Source organism: Falco peregrinus, chromosome 8 (genome assembly GCF_023634155.1).
Source record: "Falco peregrinus isolate bFalPer1 chromosome 8, bFalPer1.pri, whole genome shotgun sequence".
Classification (NCBI taxonomy): domain Eukaryota; kingdom Metazoa; phylum Chordata; class Aves; order Falconiformes; family Falconidae; genus Falco; species Falco peregrinus.
Window position 1 is genome coordinate 25129085 of NC_073728.1, and position 19617 is coordinate 25148701.

The 19617-nt window shown below is 39.7% G+C and overlaps 1 protein-coding gene across 3 annotated transcripts in view; it reads right to left on the minus strand.

The window, feature by feature from the left end:
* Positions 1-3920: 3920 nt before the first annotated feature.
* Positions 3921-19617, minus strand: part of TANK (TRAF family member associated NFKB activator) — a 29881-nt gene continuing 14184 nt past the window's right edge. For all 3 annotated transcript variants that reach the window (XM_055812330.1, XM_055812329.1, XM_027782314.2), the window contains 5 exons: positions 15626-15805; positions 14286-14362; positions 11957-12075; positions 9751-10334; positions 3921-5413 (listed from right to left, as the gene is read on the minus strand). In XM_055812330.1, coding sequence (XP_055668305.1) covers positions 5246-5413; positions 9751-10334; positions 11957-12075; positions 14286-14362; positions 15626-15805 — 1128 coding nt within the window. In that variant the 3' untranslated portion in view covers positions 3921-5245. The remainder of the gene's footprint in view (positions 5414-9750; positions 10335-11956; positions 12076-14285; positions 14363-15625; positions 15806-19617) is intronic.

The following is a 19617-nucleotide window of genomic DNA, read 5'->3' on the forward strand; positions in this document are numbered from 1 at the left end:
GTAAATCCATTAAATCAGCATTGCCGATTTGCACAAACTTGTGTATCTAGTGCTATAAAAACTCTTAAAATGTAAAGCACACTCGAATGTTGAGCGTTAAGGTGGACTGCATTTTTCTAGTTCTTAGGTATTGCAGTGATCTGGGAATTTATTTTTACAGCCTGAGATGTCAGTATGCCACAGAAGCATGAAAATCTCACCATCTGTATGCTCATGGACAATCTCATCAAGTACACTCAACGACAGACTTAGTATAACAAAATTTAAATGCTATTACTACCGCCCAGCCATACACGCAAATCTGTTTTAAATAGCATTCAACCTGATATCATGCTGCTTACCTCAGGCCTAAAGCACTTTAATCCCTTTCAGTGTTTGCTTACCCACATGAATCCTGTCGTAAAACAGGCACATGCTATTTGAAATAACACTCGTGAAATTACATGGGAGGTTACATAGAGATGCGTATCATTTAGTTTTGCCGGGCGCTGATCTATAACCCAGTGAAGGTTCAGGAGTCGAGCAATGGCTTCACCTGGCAGCTTACCTAATGTGCTGGGCAGCATCCTTCTGGATATGTGTTACTTGTCAGTGCCAGGAAACAAGGATATGTTTTAGTTGGAACTCTGTTATAGCAGACACTACATAGTTTAGATTAACTCCTTTCAGTGGTACAGCATCAATGTGTTATTCCCTTAACATAAAACATACAGATTATGTAAATCTGTAATAAATACTATTTTGAAGTGTATAGTAATCAGAAATCTTTCAGGGCAGGATGGAATGGAAGCTGAGAAATATTGGAGAGTAAACATTCCAATGCTCATTCCTCTGCTTCTCCCTGGCAGAGCGGAGCACTGGCTGTAGCTGGGCTGCTAATGCTCCAGCGCTAGGGTTTGCCCTGCGAGTCCTGCAGAGCGCAGGGGACTTGCTGGGAAAGCCAGGGCCAAAGCAATCCCGCCAAAGCATTTCTCCTTTCTCTGCAGACCCTGTCGCACTGTTTATAAACGGGAACGGTTGTTGCTGGTCCGCGGGAAGGCCAGTCCTTTTTGTCCCTCTTCACAGGGTGCAAACTGGGTAGGCGGTCATTCAGGCTTGCAAGACTAAGCAATCCGAGAGGCAAAAGGCGGCGTCGGAACAGGGGCCGTACAACTTGCTTACAACACGTTTAGCGTTCGGGACTCCAGTGACTGTGGAGAGCTAAGAGGGCAACGGAGCCCCCGGAGTCCATCAGTAATTGGCACAGCTCTGTGTCTCCCGCACCTTTGCGGGCCTGCTCTGGGGCTTCTGCGGGAGGGCGTCTCTTGCTGGGCACCACGGCTGCGCTGCCGGCGGGCGCCTGGCCCCGTGCGGGGAAGAGGGAGCCTGGGTATCGGTGTAAGGCACCCACAGGGCTCGTACGAGTTGCTCCTCGCATCTGCCCGTTGTGGGGACACATACTGACGGGCTCCTGGCAGCCTGGGCACCGAGGGCGAGGTCTGCAATCTACCACCGATATCCATCAGCCTGCCAGATCCCGCCGGGTGCCGCCAGCCCCGCCCGCGGTCCCGCCGGGACTCCCCCGGGTCACCACCTATGCCGGGTGCGGTACGGGTGCTGCGCAGGGGCCCGGTGATGCTGGGTTGCCGTGCGGACAGGGAGAAGGAGGGATCGCGGCAGGCAGGCGGAGGGAGGGAAGGAGGGAAGGAAGGAAGGAAGGAAGGAAGGAAGGAGGCCGGGCTGATTAGCATGCAGCAGCGCTCGCAAGCCCGGCTCCATTGTTTTAACACCTCCCCTCTCCTCCGCGCCAATCTGTCACCGTTCAGCAGGCGAACGCTGCTGCCTCGAATGCTGCTCTTCTCAAATGAGACGGATAATTAGCTGCCCCGCACGAATGGCGCACTCTTCTCACCCCTGATTGCTATCACCTTCTTGCTCCTGGCAGTTTTGACACCTCGTAATCAGCCTGCTGCTTTTTCTCTTTTCTTTCCCTATTTCTGATTTTTTTCTCCCCCTTCCTTCAGTTTTTTTTTTTTTTTTAAATGCAATCCCAGTTGCCATTTGGATTGAGACTCCTCTGTTGAGTTAACCTTGTATGATTGCGGGGGAAAGGGGAATGTACGGTAGGGAGGAAAAGAAATCGCCGCCTCTGAGTCTCATCTGCTGAGTGAACCATGGGTGGGGGGTAGGAGCATCTCGGCTTGATCCTCCGGTGCTTTTGTTCGTAAGGGGGAACAGCCCTCCTTGAGCATCCTCTGAATTAACATTATTTCGAATGAGTAAGGATCGTGTGTGGAGAGACTCCTCCGCTCACTTAATGGAGAAAAGTCTGCATTTCTATTGAGTTACCTGTTTAGTTAAATTCAGCAATATGAGGAGGGGGGTTTAAAAGTACGTTCATACGGCCGGGAAGCTCTCTCTTCCGCTTGGGCAGGCAGGGAAGGAAGGTAACTTCTCCTGAGCCTCCTCAGGGTGAATTCACCGTGTTTGATGGGAGTCGGAAGAGAGCTCTGATTGGAGTGCGAGGTGGCAGGGGGAACTTCTTCCCTGCTTATTTCCAGAGAAATAAGAGATCTCAGTTAATGCTCTGGTGATTTCTGTGAGATCTTAAAAAACAGAGGACTCGCGGAATCTGTCATAGGAGCATTTTCCTCTCCTCTAACAAGCACTGACAGTCTAATTACTGGAGCTACCAGCAGCTGTCGAGTTAGCCGGGGAGGCAGAGGAGCTACATGTGTTCTACCCGGCCGCCGGCACCGAGCCCTCGCAGCAGGCTGCGGGCTGCACACCCCCCCGACCAGGCAGGACAGCGGTTTGCTTCCTCGCTTTGGGGGCAGGACTAGCGCTGCCGCCGGCACGGGGCTCCGGGCGCCGCGCACCGTCCCCCCGCGCACGGCCTGGCAGCCCCTACGGGCGCGCTGGGCTCCGGGGGCGGCCCGCGGGCCCCGGCGGTGGCGGAGGCCGGTAGTGCACCTTGGCGCGGGTCTGCTGCGCCTTCTTCCAAGTTCCACCTCCTTCCTCCAGATTTATTATTATTTTTAATGAAATCCCCCTTCCCCTTTGGATTCATCCTCCTCTGCTGAGTGGAGCTCGTGTGGAAGGGGGAGCGGAGGAACACCGAGCCTCCTCTGGTGAGTGCGATAAAGCAGATGTCCCTGCTGGCAGCAGCAGCCTCCTCCAGGAAAGCTGTATGAGCGGGGCCCACTCAGGGACCGCACTCACCTCCCACTTCAGGTCGCTCGCAACTGCTTAGCATGAGATTTATTTACTTATTTTTAAACCAGACCGGTGCCCCTCGAAGTGGTCTCACCGGTGAGCTCATCTGCACGCCCTCAGGCAGCAACAGCGCGCAGAATTAAACAGCTTCCCAAGACGCCGCGCTAGGATGGAGCTCTCATAGTGGGAGATGGATGGGTTCTGCTGGTCAAGGCTTTGGATAAGCGCGTCCCCCCGCCGCCCCCCCCCCCCCACCCCGGCTGCAGGGGCGGCCGCAGCTCCGCGGGGCCACCAGGCTGGCTCCAGCCACAAAGAGCCGTGCCCCATTGCGGGGTCGGGCTGGCACAGGGTCCCTGCTCTGCCCGCAGAATTGCTCCTGGGGAAAACACGTCCCTGCACGGGGAGGGGAGGGACAGATGACTTCATTTTCTTTAAAGGTGATTCGCAGTTTGTTAGCTCTTAATAACGTGAGCTCCTGAGCTCGAATTTCACGGTTGAGAGGACAAATCGGTTTTGTGTCGGGCTGGCTGGAGATGTGCGAATCCCCTTCTCTCCTCCCAATCCTGGAACTTCTGCCTCTCCCAGGAACCACCCCCAGCCGTGCTCTCTGGGGAGGTACTTCACACGCCTGTACTGCGAGTCCAGGGATGCACGCATCCTCCTCAGCGCTGGGTACCGGCGGGGGTTTAGAGCTGTTAATAGTAACAAACTCTTTCTCCAGGTCATAAAGCAGACATGCAGTGTACACTGCTGTTTATTACAGCACACTCTGTTGACAGGCAGTCAAAAACATGAGATATTTAAAATAGAGAAAATAATGGCAGAAAAATCAATTTCTAAAAAAATACAGGTGTTAATTCTTCCAGAGATTGCTCAACTGCAAACAAATCTTTAAAAAGAGAAACCTGTGCTTTGCTGCTATGAAAATATTAATGCTAATTATCAAATTCAAATGTAAAAAGCGCCAAGTCACCCTTTCTCATTAATTTGCCTAGTAAGAACCCCCACTTTTTAATTTGATTCCAATGAATCCAGAAAATTATCAGAATGCAATGTTTCAACTAAACACAAATTTAAATTGCACTGAGAAAGCCACTGAGTATATCCAGGTTAAAAATGAAGCCACTGAGATCTGGGTGATAGGTTTTTCCCCTTTCCTTTCTAGGCTGTAACAGACTTGAGCAATCCTTCATAGCAGACCAGAAGGAAAGGTAAATAATCTTTGGTATTCTTAATTTTAGGGAAAGTTTAACCTTTTCTCACTATATCCTTCATACTAATATAACCTTTTCCATGAAAGTATTTTTAACGATTATTAATGCTAGAAAGGTATAAGAACAAAGTCATGACTTTTTAATAACACATAACAGATATCCAAAACATGGCCATCATTACATTTTGGCAAAAGGGTCACTTAGGTGCTGTCTTTCCTTACTCTCTCTAGTAAACAGTTCATCTGGGAAAGTCAACCATTTATGTCACTCATGAACAAGCCTGTCCTAATTTTGGCACACCTGGCAATTCAGTTACTGTGATGATTTTACAAGAATCTGAATTAAGAGGTTCACTATTGTAAGTTAAATTTGGAAATTTTGTAACAGAAATGAAAAATGAGAGCGTCCTTCTCTTCCTGTTTACTTCAAGGAGAACATAATCATACCGCTAGGTACTGAGAAAAAACATCCTAGCATTACACCAATTTCCCCAGCCAGATTAAGGCGTTAATCCTGCAGGTCTACACTCATAAATATAATCATGACTTTGGGCCTATTCAGGCAATGATTAATTGCAAAGAAAAAAAAAAAAAGAAAGGTGTTTAACATCACTCTCAAAGGTAATATTGAAGCATAACAAGCAATAATGTGAATTACAGTACTGAGTGACTTACAGTTTCATTTTACCTTGTCAAAGACAATTAAAAATGTGCTTATCTGACAATTTCAGTCATGAATTCTTGTTACAAGAAATCTTAATTGTTAAATTCTTAGCATATATATTGAATAAAAAAATCAAATTGTGCAAAACCAATGAACTATTGAATTCTCATACATTAAGACTGTACTTTAAAGTGGGAATTCAGATGCCGAAGAAAATCTTCCTTAGATGTTATAGATGGTGGGAAAACTTCTCGACAGAATTCACATATTCCACACTGATTCAGTTCAGAGTCTGTATAAGCTTGTGCCAGCAAATCATTGTCTTGTGGCTGCCAAATGAGCTAAAAGAAACAGAAAATTATTATTGCTGTGGTTTATATTTATACAAAAGAATACCTGCCTCTTAAAACTAGATGTCCTTTACACCTGCCTGGCCAGAGACACTAACTAGAGAGTTCTCACTTAAGAAAAGCAGGATAGGACTTCAATTTTTTTAAGTTCTATAAACATACTATCCTTGCTAACACTTTAAATGCCTTGGTATTTGTTAATGATAAATATTGCTATGAGCAAAAGTCTGTAGTATCAGCCAGATATGTTTTAAAGCTTTCCTTTAACTTTGCATTTCAGTATTTTACTGTAGAAGTCATAGTACATAATAATCATTTAACAGAAATGAGAAAATGCATTTGTACCTTAGAATAAAATGTTTCTTGTACAGAGTTAATATGAATAATATTTTATTTATATTCGTATTGACACATAACTAGTTTTCAGTTTACTTACAAAATGACTAGAGCAATGTCATATGATTTAAGATACTTATTTGCTCTGACTGCCTTCTAGTGTAAATGTGTCTCAAAAAATCTGTTTTGGGATTCCTTCTGCTATGACAGCATTAATCGTAATGGACCATCTGAATATCTATCCATGTATTCAGGCAATTCTGTAAACTATGCTAAATTTGGTTCAGCAGCTATACTGCTCTTGGTCCCTGAACTAGTTAAAGCCAGCAAGTCTGTTTACCTGACATTGGAGTTCAAGGGACATCAGCCTGATACATACTTCAAGTCAGAGCATACGCTAATTATTTAACATCATACAAACAAGGAATGAAAACGTCTTTATCAGTTTTCAAAGTAAAGTTAAAAATTAAATTTTATTACTTTAGTATTAGCAACACAAGATAAATACATGGTTATTTTACATGGCCAGGACAATTAGGTTTTGAGTAAATTGAAAACTAAATGCATACTGCTGTGACTGCGAAGTAGACAGAATGGCAGCAAGCTGGTATAAGCTCTATGTGGGGATGGAACCTAGAAGAGAAGAACGTCCCACAGTTTTTTTGGCTCAGTTTTCTCCTCTCTTGCTTCACTCACACATGGAAAAGCAAGCAAGAATACTTTAGAAAGTAGTTTCTTAGGAAGTTTTAAATTTCTTGCTATTGATACTTACCCAAGAGTTTTAATTTTCAGCTCTTATTCAAATTTAATCATGCCAAATAGTTAGAATCTATTGTTTATTCCTCCCACGGTAACTCACTGTACAACTAACCTGCTTTTCGTAGTGGTTAAACCTTCTTTTTAAACCAGCTAAACTTCCTGGAGTCAATTTACTGCCCATTCCCTATTTAAACAGTGTTTAGCTTATCAGATAGCAATAGCAGATTTACTGTCTTTCATTATGGTCAGCAATCCATATAATTAAATTGACTAATTAGTAATTAAGTGCAATCACACCACTTTTTTCAGCTCAAAGAGTCTACTTATTGTATGTTGCTGGTGTAAATTGCATATTAAATCTATCTAGACACTGACACACTTAAAACATCCCTACAGAAATGTGTTTAGAATTACTTGTTTCTAATACCCTATGATGTAAAGCACCATTTGCAAAAACATAAAATAGTATTGTAAAAACCCCACAAAGGACATGGTAAGATTTCTAATATTGGAAGCACAAGGGGAGGTTCTCATACAGCAACCCACTGAGGCAGGCACTTAACTTCCATTTCTTTCTCTGAGTGTTAGAGTACGTTCTTAACATGTCAGAATAGGGTATATTTAAGCACATGTTCCATTTCCAAAACATTAATATTCAGATTAAGATCAATAGACTATAATTTGCTTTTAAAATCATGAACATTCTTAGAAATATTTTTGGTGGAAACAACCCCCTCAAACTGTGAATACTGATAAACACATGCATCTATATGCAAGCCTTCATTAAACGTAGTCTGTAAAATCCTAAGTCCACTAATATCCATGTTTATTTTAATCTGCTGCTCTTTTCAGTCACATGTTTTTTAAAAAAGTTACATCCTAAGAAAACAGTACTGAGTTTTCACATTTAGTATCCACATAGAAGGAAAGAGCTAAATTTATTACAGCAACTGAGAGCAGTTCCAAGAACTTACTGTTGCCAAATCTATTGCATTTATGGGGTTTTCCATTTTATAAGTTAACATATGTAGTAAATACTTGAAAGTTTTATCTACACTAGGAAAAAAAAAATCAGGTATATAATTCCTCCCTATCAGAGCTTTACCAGTGGCAGGGATGATGTGAGCCATAAGCAGCGTAACTACTCCTTAGAAAGGTGGTAAAAATACTAAGAACAAGTTTAAGCATAAATTTTGCTGAAGTTAATGCAGTCAAAAGGCCATGTATGCAAGTAACTTTAAAAAAAAATTAGTATTTTAACCTACATATACATTATCTGTGAATCAAATCTTTAGCACAATTAAGTCAGAAAAAACTATAAACCTGTGTCCAATTCATTGGGAAAAATACTTAAAAACCTCTTTTGAAGGCAGCTGAATAAAGGTGATGAATGTTTATGTATATTGATATACACAGATGTATATTTAATGGATTCTAAAGTAATATTGGCATCTTTCAAACAAGCTTTTGGATAAGATAGAACATTTTAATCAACGTCCTGTGTGTTCTACAGTGATATTGTAGATATGACTCACAAATACTGAAACAGTTCACCATGAGCTTTCTTTTCTCCAAGTGTTAGCATTAGTTAGCATTCTTCTCCACAAAGTAGATCATTTATATTTTAAATGATGGCTCCAAATTAATTTCCTTATTTTGCAGAAATACCAATGATCAAACCAATTGCTATTCAACCACAATTCTTCTCTACTTTTTAAGCTGCATACTCCCCTATCAATTTATAATCACATACCAGCTGTTTCACTTGCTGTAATATACAATGCAGGGTGCCATCTATTGAAAAATGAATACACAGCCTAACTATTAAAAGAACAAGCTGGAGAGGGAATACAGAAAAAGAGGATAGTAACAACCAATGGAGTGAATGCTTCACAGCTCCACAGGAATTCTACCAGTGATAAAATAAATGGTTTAATTTGTTTAGCTCAGTCACAACTTCAACTGAGGATCCAATGAAAAATAAAGCACAACAAAAACTGTGATTAGTAACTTGGTATAGAATTGAGATCTCCTACATTACAAATAGATACTTAAAATATATTTTAAAAAATCATGCTTATAGTTTAAAATACAGTGATGAAGAACAACAAACTTCTCATGCTTTAAACTTTTCATCAAAATTGGTTTGCAATAGAAAATTAAACTAGACTGGGTGCATTTTAGGAGAAGAAACATCAAAGCTATCATGTCTACAGCCATTTCCCAAATGCTCGTTTTGCATGTCATACATACAGTGGCCAAATTGAGAGGTAAAGCTCTTTGGCTGCATGCACCTTGCCATTAGCAAAGATCACAAAGGTACATCAATGTAAACAGTAAAAATACACCAAATCCACCCTCACAGATTTCCTAAATATCAGTATTCGCTTTTCCTTGAAAAGCTGTCCTCTCGTAAGGTGTGAGAAAAGCCACAGAAATGTGAAAAAATTCAGTCTATAAAGGTGCATTGCTTTTGCCAGCAATTTCGGTTAGGACAGGCTGTTACACAAAAGAAACAAAGTATTCAGAGACCTGATTATCAGAACCTGCTGAAATGTTTTTCTGCATCTGGGCCTTGCTTTCAGAAACTCCCATGGACTTAAGTAGCTGTAAGTGAAATCCAAGGCCAAAGTACCTACAGAAACCTAAACCACAGTATTTTAGTGAACTTCCCTTAATCTGAAAAAATAAATATGCTTTCCTTCTTGACTGCATAAACTATGAACAAAAAATTTTAAGTTTTCTTAGAGGGGAGGAATAGGGTGCTATTTGTACCTCAGATTGAGATAAAAAGTAGATAATTCTTCCTCAGGAAAGTATTTATCTGTTCAGCTTTTTAATTAGTCCATTTGTCATATTCCCTGCTGTACATTAAAAACAATTGAAACAATTATGTGACACATTCAACTGAGATCAAGGGTAGAAAGCAAGCAATCTAGGGGGCAACTTACGATTAATGACAGCTTTGAAATAGACACAGAAGCAATTAATATTTAAACATAATGAATATTGTGTGCAAGCATATCGAGTGCTTAAATTCCTGCCCTTTCACTGGAAAAGTGCCTTGTGCACATACTTCAGTATCAGGAAGAACTCCTCACAGGAGCGACTGTCTTAAAAAAAGACTGATGAGATACTCATGGAATATATTAAACCTATCTCAAAGATTTTTGCAAAGTGATTGTCTGAATCATTATCATTTTTTGAAATGTACAGTATTTATAGAAAGATACCTGGTGAGGACCTCTGATGGTTGTCCCAGCAGCTTCTAAAGAAGAAAAGATTACTTCAGGTACACCCTGGTTTGTGTGCTTAGGTACGAAAGTGAAACCAGTGTCTGTTGTTTTTAAACACATTTTGTCATGGGTATTTTCTATGGGCATGTTTGCATGATCTGGGGCATTTGTTCTGTCAACAGTAGTTAAGCTTTGTAAAGCTGAGGTCATGAGATCAACTCCACGAGCTTCAAATGAGTTAGGTTCCAATTTACTGAGGCTAACAGCATGGTCTCTGTACTCCAGGTTAAAATGATGATCTTGAAGCATGTTTTCAGCTATACCAGTACAAGGAACTGTTGGTTTTTCCTGAGTGCTCTGCAAGAAAGCAGAGTCATTGTCTGTAGGTGGAAACTTGACATTAAATTTAGAAAGTGATTCTACAGAGTTGTTGTCCTCATCTTGGCCCACTCCTCTTGGTGTGATAGATGTGATGCATGATGCACCTCTATTTATATCCTTTATAACCCGAGGCTTAAAAAGCTCTTCTGCTTGTTCATCAGTTTTATCAGTACACTGTATCGGCATGGAAAACTGTATTTCTGTGAAGAAAGAACGAAGAAAACATTAAACAGTCCACTGAAGTATAGTTACTGAAGGTGTGGTATTGGGGTATTTTTCCTGAGAGGCTTTTGATCTTCCTTATTGGCTTTTTAACCTTTATTTTTTCTCTTTGAAAGCAGTTTGAGGCATAGCTCTCTTTCACAAACACTAGCTTTGACACCAAACCTGCCAGAATAGAAATAAAAGGAAATAATTCTGTTCTAATAATCCTATTTCTCTTTGGCTTATAGCTATAAACATTTTCATTTTATTGAAAATTATGTTGTCCCAAACTCTTAACACATACATGCATATATTTACTGAAGTGTTCTGGCAGAAACAGAAGCTGGAACCAAAACCGTTTCACATGGTGCCAAGAACATGCTAGGTACCATGAACACAATTTTAGAAGGTATTCAGGTACCAAACTCCCACTGGTTTCCAAATTACGTAAATATTTAAACTGAATAACATTTGAGAAGTGGGACCATATTTTCCTTTTGTTTTGTCCCTTTCATTTTCAGCACTGTATTATGAAAAATTGTAATAATATACATGGTTACTCCTAATCAGGTGAGAGAATAACTTCAGTACAGATTTACTGTACAGCAGCCTTCTGACATCACTCAGATATTGTAGTAAAGAAGTAACAGAAATCAAGCAGATTTAATCTGTTATAATGTATAGCTTTTAACACAGTTGAGTTAGGCACTTATTTAAGGAAAAAAAATCCATTCTGAAATAAGTTGCCAAGCATGCATCCTCCAAAATTCCCACCTAAACCCCTAACTAATCAAGTTTAGTAGTGTACAATCAGAATATAACAACAGAGTTCAGACATAGCAATTCAAAGCCACAAGCGACATATTAGCACTTCATGTAACAAACCTTCACTAATGGTATAACCTAAATTAGAAGTGAGTGCTGACATCAGTATCCTTTGCTTCAACTATATAAATCTGGCAGGTGTTTTTTGAAAACACTTGAGTCTGATCCTAATGTTAAGAAAAACTAATAGGGAATACCCACAGTAGCTTACATTATATTAAATGTAAGTAGAACTGGACATTCAGGATCTCTTCCAGTTGCAATAAAAATCAAACCTTTCTTTTGTTTTCAGGAAGTGTTGGATTAAGCTTTTGTCCCATATAACAAAACAGTATTCAAAAGTCTGCACAAGGAAGTCTAGAAAATAAGTTCTCTGACTCTCCTCAGTCCGGCAGTTTTCCTCTAACAGATATGGGTCTAGAGACATTCATAACAGACATCTTTTGAACTGACAGCTAAATTAAAAGCAAGCAAGTGCTGTCATTCACACAGTATGATGGGATATCACATGTAGTAAGTGCTTGCCTCTCACTCCAAAGGACAAAACAATTACAAGAGCCATTGATGTGATGACTGTCTTTTATAGCATGTGATTTGGAGCATTCGTCATAGAATGCCAAAACTGGCGGTGCGTTTTCTTGGTGAAATACTGAGCACCATGTGAACAGACTTGAAAAAGGCAGATGGTAAACAGTGGAAGTACTTCTATGTATGTGTAATTTACAGTATTTTCAAATATAAAGCAAAGCTTTCAAACAGTTGAATCACAATAAGAGCTTAAGTATGATATTACCAGTTTCAGGTTCTGGCTTTATCTTAAATTTACTCAGTTGGTCTGTTTGTTCTTTGGCTAGCATACATATCCGATGACACTCTTCTTTCATGTCATGGAAAATAGTCTCCAGATTCTCCCTGGAAGATCAAAATTGTTAACGGAAGAGTCAACCAATTCAGCTTGTTGTGACCTTTAATCTAGTCACACCCACAAACAAGAGAAAAACAATAGTGTAAGCTACTTTTTTTGGATACCTTGTTCCTCAACATATGTATACATATTTTTGTCCTCCTCAGTAAAAGCAAGCAGAAAAGAACAGAAAATGTTGTCAAAAAGCTGTTTAGTCATACCATACACATACATACACACATACATTTGTGCTTAGGGCCTGACCCTGCAAGGACATCCCCCCCTGCCCACGTCCCCCCCACCCCCTGCAATAAAAATAAAAATCCAGCCTTTACATTTCTTTCAGTTCCCTCAGGTATTTTATTGAACAGCTTATCTTTCACAAGGGTACTGTTTCTGTCTCATTCTAGGGAAAATAAGATGCTGCTGCTGTGAACATTAACTGTTCTCCATTGTTTTCGGTGTGCTTCAGACTTTGCAGGAGAAGGAACAAACAAGCATTCCTTCTCTGTCTACATGTCATTTTGGAGAGGGGATCATGAACTCATTTCTTCCCTGTTTATACAGTATCACTAGACTTTACCTTTTATTTTGAGGGATTTTAAAAATTATGTATTTTCCAGAGTATCATATGGACATTTGGTATTTAGTTATGTACACTGACAATGGTAAAAACAGTTCTTCATACTGGTGTGAGTTTTGTTTGCCCAAAGGCACTACATTATTTAGTTACTGATGCACTCATAAAACTCCATTGTGAAATTCTGACAAACTTGCTGAGTAATTTATATTTCTACGCACAATATCATGGATTTTATAAAATGAACTTCAAGGATGAAAAAGTGAAGTTGGATTTGTGTTCTCTTTTGCATCTTTGTGTCAAAGGAACTCAAAAGAGATTTTTTTTACTCCAGTGAATTGTTTGCCCTTTCATTGCTTATTCATATAGCAATCAGCAACATCGTGAGCTGTGTTCCCTACTTCTGCTGTGTTCTTCTTTTTGAAGACACAAATGTCTATTGTATCTCATTTGAAAAAAAATATCTACAGGGAGTTAAAGTTGCTATTGTTAACACCTACATTCTGACCATTTTTTAGGTGTTTTGATAAATAAGAAATCAAAAAAGACTCAACACAAGTTTCTAATTGGAGCTTTAAAATATACATCTGATTAAATGAATGAATCAATCTCAATTTGCTAGATATTTGTGGTACTATCATCTTACTACTGTAAGATTACCAGTAATCTTACCAGTCACATACCTCTTTCCAAGAAAAGAGTAAAGTAAGGGAGCTATTTGAGAGCAGGAAGACAGAAGACAGGTCAAGGTTTTTAATTTTTTAGGTATAAATCAGTAAAGACAAAAAAGTGTTTATCCCATCACAGTTGTATTTCCTCTCTTTCTTATCATAAAGCAGTAATGAGTCAGACTAAACATCCACCTAGTTCACCTAGCTTATGTCTGAGAGCGGCCAAAAGCAGATACCTAGGCAAGAATATAAGAAGACAGCAAGAATTTATGATACTTCTCCCTAATACTCTCCTAGCCCCACCTAGAGAACCTTCTACTTGACCTCAGCAAAATGGTTAAAAGTGATATTACTGCCTATTCTGTGAAAAATGCAAACCTAAGACTTCGCTCAATATTCTTCCCAAAACACTGGCAGAAGAGGGAATACTTGCTTAGGAAATGTACTGCTTTTGGTCCCTTGGTCAGAGCAAGGGCTGGCTGGCTTCTGCTTACAGATAAACCTGTTTCAAACTGTCTCATTTAGGATGGATCAGGCCAAGAATTATTTCTTCATGCTGACTACCAGACCTCCTCCTGGCAGCGCAACAGGCTCCTCTGCTGTGCTGCCATCAGTTAATCCATTATGGTTGTACATTCCTGTTTTGAAGAGAGTTAATGCAATGGAGTTAATGCTTATCCAAAACTCAGCATTAACATCCACTGCTGTTTCCCACAGTTTAACCTCCTGCTGAAATAAGTGGCTATTTTTCTTCCAGCCTATCCTTACATACTTGCAAAGCCTCAGCTATGATTCCATATAGCTGCTGGCTGTATTATCTTCCCACACCAGCTCTTTGACCTCTGCTGCTCCCCCCTTCCCCATCCGTCTTTTAAGGTACTGTGTAGAAAAGAGGGAAATAGCTGGTCTTACTTAACAGCAGAAAAGACAATTAAAAGCAAACAAAAAATGCTGCAAAGATATTTACCTTTCAGGCACAGCTGAAATACCAGAGATACCTGCAGATAATTCAGGCTTATCTGGAACAACTTTCTTACTTTTCACCTTGAAGTAATATATGAAAATATTGATCACAGGTTAGCATATTCATTTTGCTTTTCACTCCCAATATGAATAAGAATGTCATGGATTCCTTCACCTAGACCTTTTGGAAGCTCTTATAACATTCACAAAATTACAAAAGCAATTTTTTTACTGTTTGTATGAAATTCCTATTTTTAGTTTAACTTAGCAACTTAGTGCAGCATTCCTTTGCTAATACTCCCTTGAAAGAAAACTGGTTCTAAGAATATTGCTTGATGGTAATTCTGTATATAAAAATGTATAAGGTAAGATTATGTATTGTGTATATGCTTGTTAGTGAGGTATGCAGCTATTTTAGCTCTTAAAAATCAATTTATTCACTGAAATTTTCAATGAACACATCACAAGCTAGTATGTCAAGAGCGCTAGCGGGTTTTTAAGTAAGTTACTAACTTTGACTACCACCTTGTGGTTCCCTCTAGTATTACAGAGTTGTAAATCTGCCAGGCATTAAGGAAAGTTTTTATAATAACCAGACATTAAGCTGCAGTTCCACTAGATTTACATTACCAGATGGCCTAGGTAGTTCATATGTGCTCCAAATCAGACACAGGACTTGATCATATGTCTGCCAAATCAGCTGATTTCAATGATGATATATATCTTTATAATCAAAGACCCACAGCCGACCGGTTTTGCCTTTCCTTGCACTGAAGTGCAACTGCAGCTCCTGTAGGAAGGTTTGAGCTGCCTTATACATAGCAACATGTGTTACAAAGGCTTGCCACAGCAGAACTCTAACAGCAACAAGCTATGTGTTGCTGCGCTCCTACCCTTACCTACGTTCACTCTAAATTAGCCAGCTAAAATATATTTCCATGGTTAGAGACGCATCAGTAACTGCACTCTATCCTGCAATGGCAGAGTAGCACTCTGGATGCTATTCTGTAACAAACGTGGGCTGGCATAAAAGTGAAAAAATCAACTCAATCTTGGTGAAAACTTCCAACTGAAAATTATAAAACAGAAATGCTAATCTGGAGTTTTCACAAATACTAACATTTTAATGACAAACTGTAAAATAATTTGCACACAAACCAACAAATATGTATTTAATAGTTTCGTGTTCCGCATGTGCTTGATATACTTTAACAATTTCCTAGTAATTATACAAAGCTGAAATTTAAAATCAGTTTCTTAATTAGCATAAACATGTTTGAAAGAAGTAATAATTTACAAATATTTGTTTTTTTCATTTTATCTCTACTTGGTTTCTTATCTTACCTCCCTTTTATACGTTGGCATCTGCATACCCTTTTGTGCTTCATTTAATTCTTTCAATTTGCTTTTCAGAGTTCTTATTTTATCTTCTTGGTTTGAAATAATAGATAAAAGCTTCCTTTCCTTTTGATTATTTTTGTCCTCGAGTTGCTTCAACTTCATGCTCTCACTTTCTAACTGTTCCTAAAAAATAATTTTAGAAACATCAGTACAATTAATAGAATTTAGGCTTGTGGAATATCACTATTCAGCAGTCTGGAATAAGCTAAATTAAGCTTTTGCAACATAAGTAAGGGTCAGTCTTATTTATTACATTATTAAACGGGTAAAGACCTTCTACCACTACACATAGATGTAACTCATCACAGAGGACGACTCAACTGTATGTTCTGCATTTCTGAAAGTCATATTAGTGCTTATAAAAAATTAAGTGTCTTCATTTACTGCATCATTTACATTAACATTTTATGTACAATATGTTGTATATACAATATATAAAATATTTCATTAATTTCAATCAATCTTAAACAATTTTGAAGATGATATTCTGAAGCTATCTTAATTGAGCAAACCCAAGAAGAGAATCACAGAATTACAGAATAATAGAACATCTAAAGTTGGAAGCAACCATAAAGATCATCGAGTCCAACTTTCAGTGAAGAACTTTTTATTAACGTCCAGCCTGCATCTCCCCTGATGCAGCTTCACTCTATCTTCTCATGTCCTGCCACTGGTAACCTGAGAGAGGACATCAGCACGTCCCTCTCCACTGCCCCCCTTGAGGAAGCTGTAGACTGCAATGAGGTAGCTCAGCCTTCTCCAAGCTGAACAAACCAAGTGCCCTCAGCTGCTCCTCGTAAGTTTGCCCTGGAGGCCTTTCACCATCTTGGTTGCCTTCCTCTGGACACACTCTAATAGTCTGATGTCCTTATATTGAGGTGCCCAAAACTGCACACAGTACTTGAGGTGGGGCTGTACCAGTACAGCGTTGGGTGGGACAATCACCTCCCTTGACTGGCTATGCTATGCTTGATGCACTCAAGGGCACAGCCCTTTTGGCTGCCAGCACACTGTTCGCTCATATTCAACTTACCATCAACCCAAACACCCAGAACTCTTTCTCTGGGGCTGCTCTCCAGCCTCTTGTCCTCCAGTTTCTGTGTATAACCAGGATTACATTGCAAATATTGCAATGCTATGAAGACTTGTGAAATAAAAAGCAATGGCTTGCCCCACTTTAACTATCCATTTGGTAATTCATGGCATTTTTCTGTATGCAGGCTTTTTGGTGGAATGAAGAAGAATATAAGGAACAATTTTTTAAATATGCATATAGTTCTTGGATAATTTTCAAGAAACAACTTATGATTAAAACCAGTGGTTATAAAAACCTTACAGCTGTCAGTTTATGAAATCTATAGAAACATTGATCTTGAACTGTATCAACTGGCAAAAAAAGTGGCCTGAAGCCTTATGCCTCTCTGCAAGAGAAGTAAGCTCAAAGGGTTAACTCTGCAGGAAGTAATGTAACTGAAATGCAGCAGACAAGTCTATAGACAGGTAAAGCAAGGTGAGGAGGAAGAAACAACAAATGAGTGCTTTTTCAAGAACATTTGTTTTATTTACAAATGGGACCTAAATAGGGTGAAGTTTTGCCTTTGGAGATTAGGTAGGTAGGGAGTACTCTATTAGACAATGATAGCCACATAGGGATGAGTCCAGGGCTGGTATACAGAGACACTGGGTGGTTAGGCGTAGATGTGTGTATCTGCAGCTGACACAACAGTTTAGCCTCAGAAAGTTACACTAGCTAGATAAAAAAATCACAGAAAAATGGGTTTGAAGGCATTGTTCTTTTTCTTTAGTTTCAATTGTGACTTTGAATAGTAAACCTTTGGTAAAAGCTTCAATGCAACTCTGGTCTTGGGTGGCATCTCAGGGATCCAGATTAAGCCTCTTCTGCTCAGTGGTTTCAAAATATTTTTGAATATATCAAAAGATGTTTATATCCCTGCAAAACTCCTTAATCCTAACCCTTCTTCCATGCTTTGCACTTCTGGCAGGTGGTGTGGGGAACGTATGCATAGTCCTACCACAGACCATGAAACACTTTCTATACTCTTCTAGTGCAGAATCTGTATACATCATGGTAGGTAAGAATCCAGGGAAGCAGATGAAAAAAACCCAACCAAACAGCAAAAGAGAAAAAAAGGAGAAAGATTTTTGATACAGTTCTGGAAAAAACCCAACCAAACAAGATGACTGAAGATTTTAGGCTAAAGAACCTATACATCATCTTCTATAACTGATGCTGCAGCAGCTAGATATAATTTTCTCAAATGGCACAACATGAACACTAGGAAGAATTACAGTACTGTGAGGCACAGAAGGTTCAAAGCAAGTTAAGGAAGTATCTGATGGATGAGAAAAGACAACCATACCTAGTGACGTAGGGAAAAAAACCAATTTATGTTAAGAGGAGATGGAGACATGCATAGAAGTATTCTTAACAGATCTGAAAATACTTTGAAGAAAGTTATAGCAGGACCAGATGCTGAACATAATTTGAACTATACGCTGAACTATATACCTTTTCCATATTCTTTAAAGACTACAAAGTCACAGTAGCTTAGTATGGGAAACCGCTTTTTGCCATTCCAGGAATAGGAAGGCAGTGATATTCTATGGTGTGGGTTCACAGAACTGAAAAATCAAAGCTACCACTGAGCCATTACTTGGTCAGAGGATTCCCAAACATTAGAATCACAGAATACTTTGGGTTAGAAGGGAACTTTAAAGGTCATCTAGTCCAACCCCCCCCGCAATAAGCAGGGACATCTTCAACTAGATCAGGTTGCTCAGAGCCCCGTCCAACCTGACCTAGTATGTTTGCAGGGATGGGGCATCTACCACCTCTCTGGGCAACCTGTTCCAGTGTTTTACCACCCTCACTGTAAAAAATATATTCTTTGTATCTAGTCTGACCATCCCATGGTCAAATTCCATTTCCTATTTAAAAAGCCAATGGGATGCAGCTTCTCCTGTATTTTCCTTTGAAAATTATTTCCTGGAAATCCAAACACCTAGGAAAAAGCTTATGTCAAAGACAACACTTGCCCTTGAAGAACTTAATCTTAAGGACATTAAGATAACTCCTTCACTAAGCTTGTGATATAGCATCGGTCTACACACACATACTTTTATCTGTTTGGGACTATTACAGCCCCAAATAACATGTGGGTTTTCAAAACCTTCTAGATAACTGGGAGCACTGCAGTAATAAGTAGTTCTCTCCCATTTCTCCTACACTCTCCTGAGGAACTGGGGACAAGATTTAAGCAAGCAGTAAGAAAAGCCACATGGGAACCAATGTGAAAAAAGCCATACAACATGTTGCAACAAAGATGTATCAGTACACTGATGCAAATCATCATTCTTATGCACCGTCAGGGTACGACATCAGGAAAACCACTGCAGAAATGATTACACATTTGGGATCTTTCAATAATACAGCCCTTCACAGATTGACGATCTTACAGTTTCTAATACTGACTGAGTTTGGGTGTTTGCAACAATGTGGAAACATTTATAAACTAGTTGAAGTTTATAATACTAATGCCATGACAAATAAGTATGTCACACAGGTCATACCTGCTCATTTAAGTACTTGGCCACACAGTGGATCTTTTACACATGCTGATATTAGGAGCCACCAAAGAGGTTACATCTGTATTATGAATAGATCAACATCTTTTCTTTTGGCAAGACTTTATAGGATCAGAGGACAATTCAAGCTGGAAGGAACCTCAAGGGTTCTCTAGCTCCTAATCAAAGCAGGGTCAGTTATGATGTCTGATCAGGTTACTCAGTTTCATCTTGAATTCCCAAAGGATGGAGACTGCACAGCCTCTCTGGGCAACCTTTTCCAATGCCTAGCTGTCCTCACAGTGAGAAGTTTTCTGTTACGCCCAGTTTGAACCTTTCATGTTTCAACT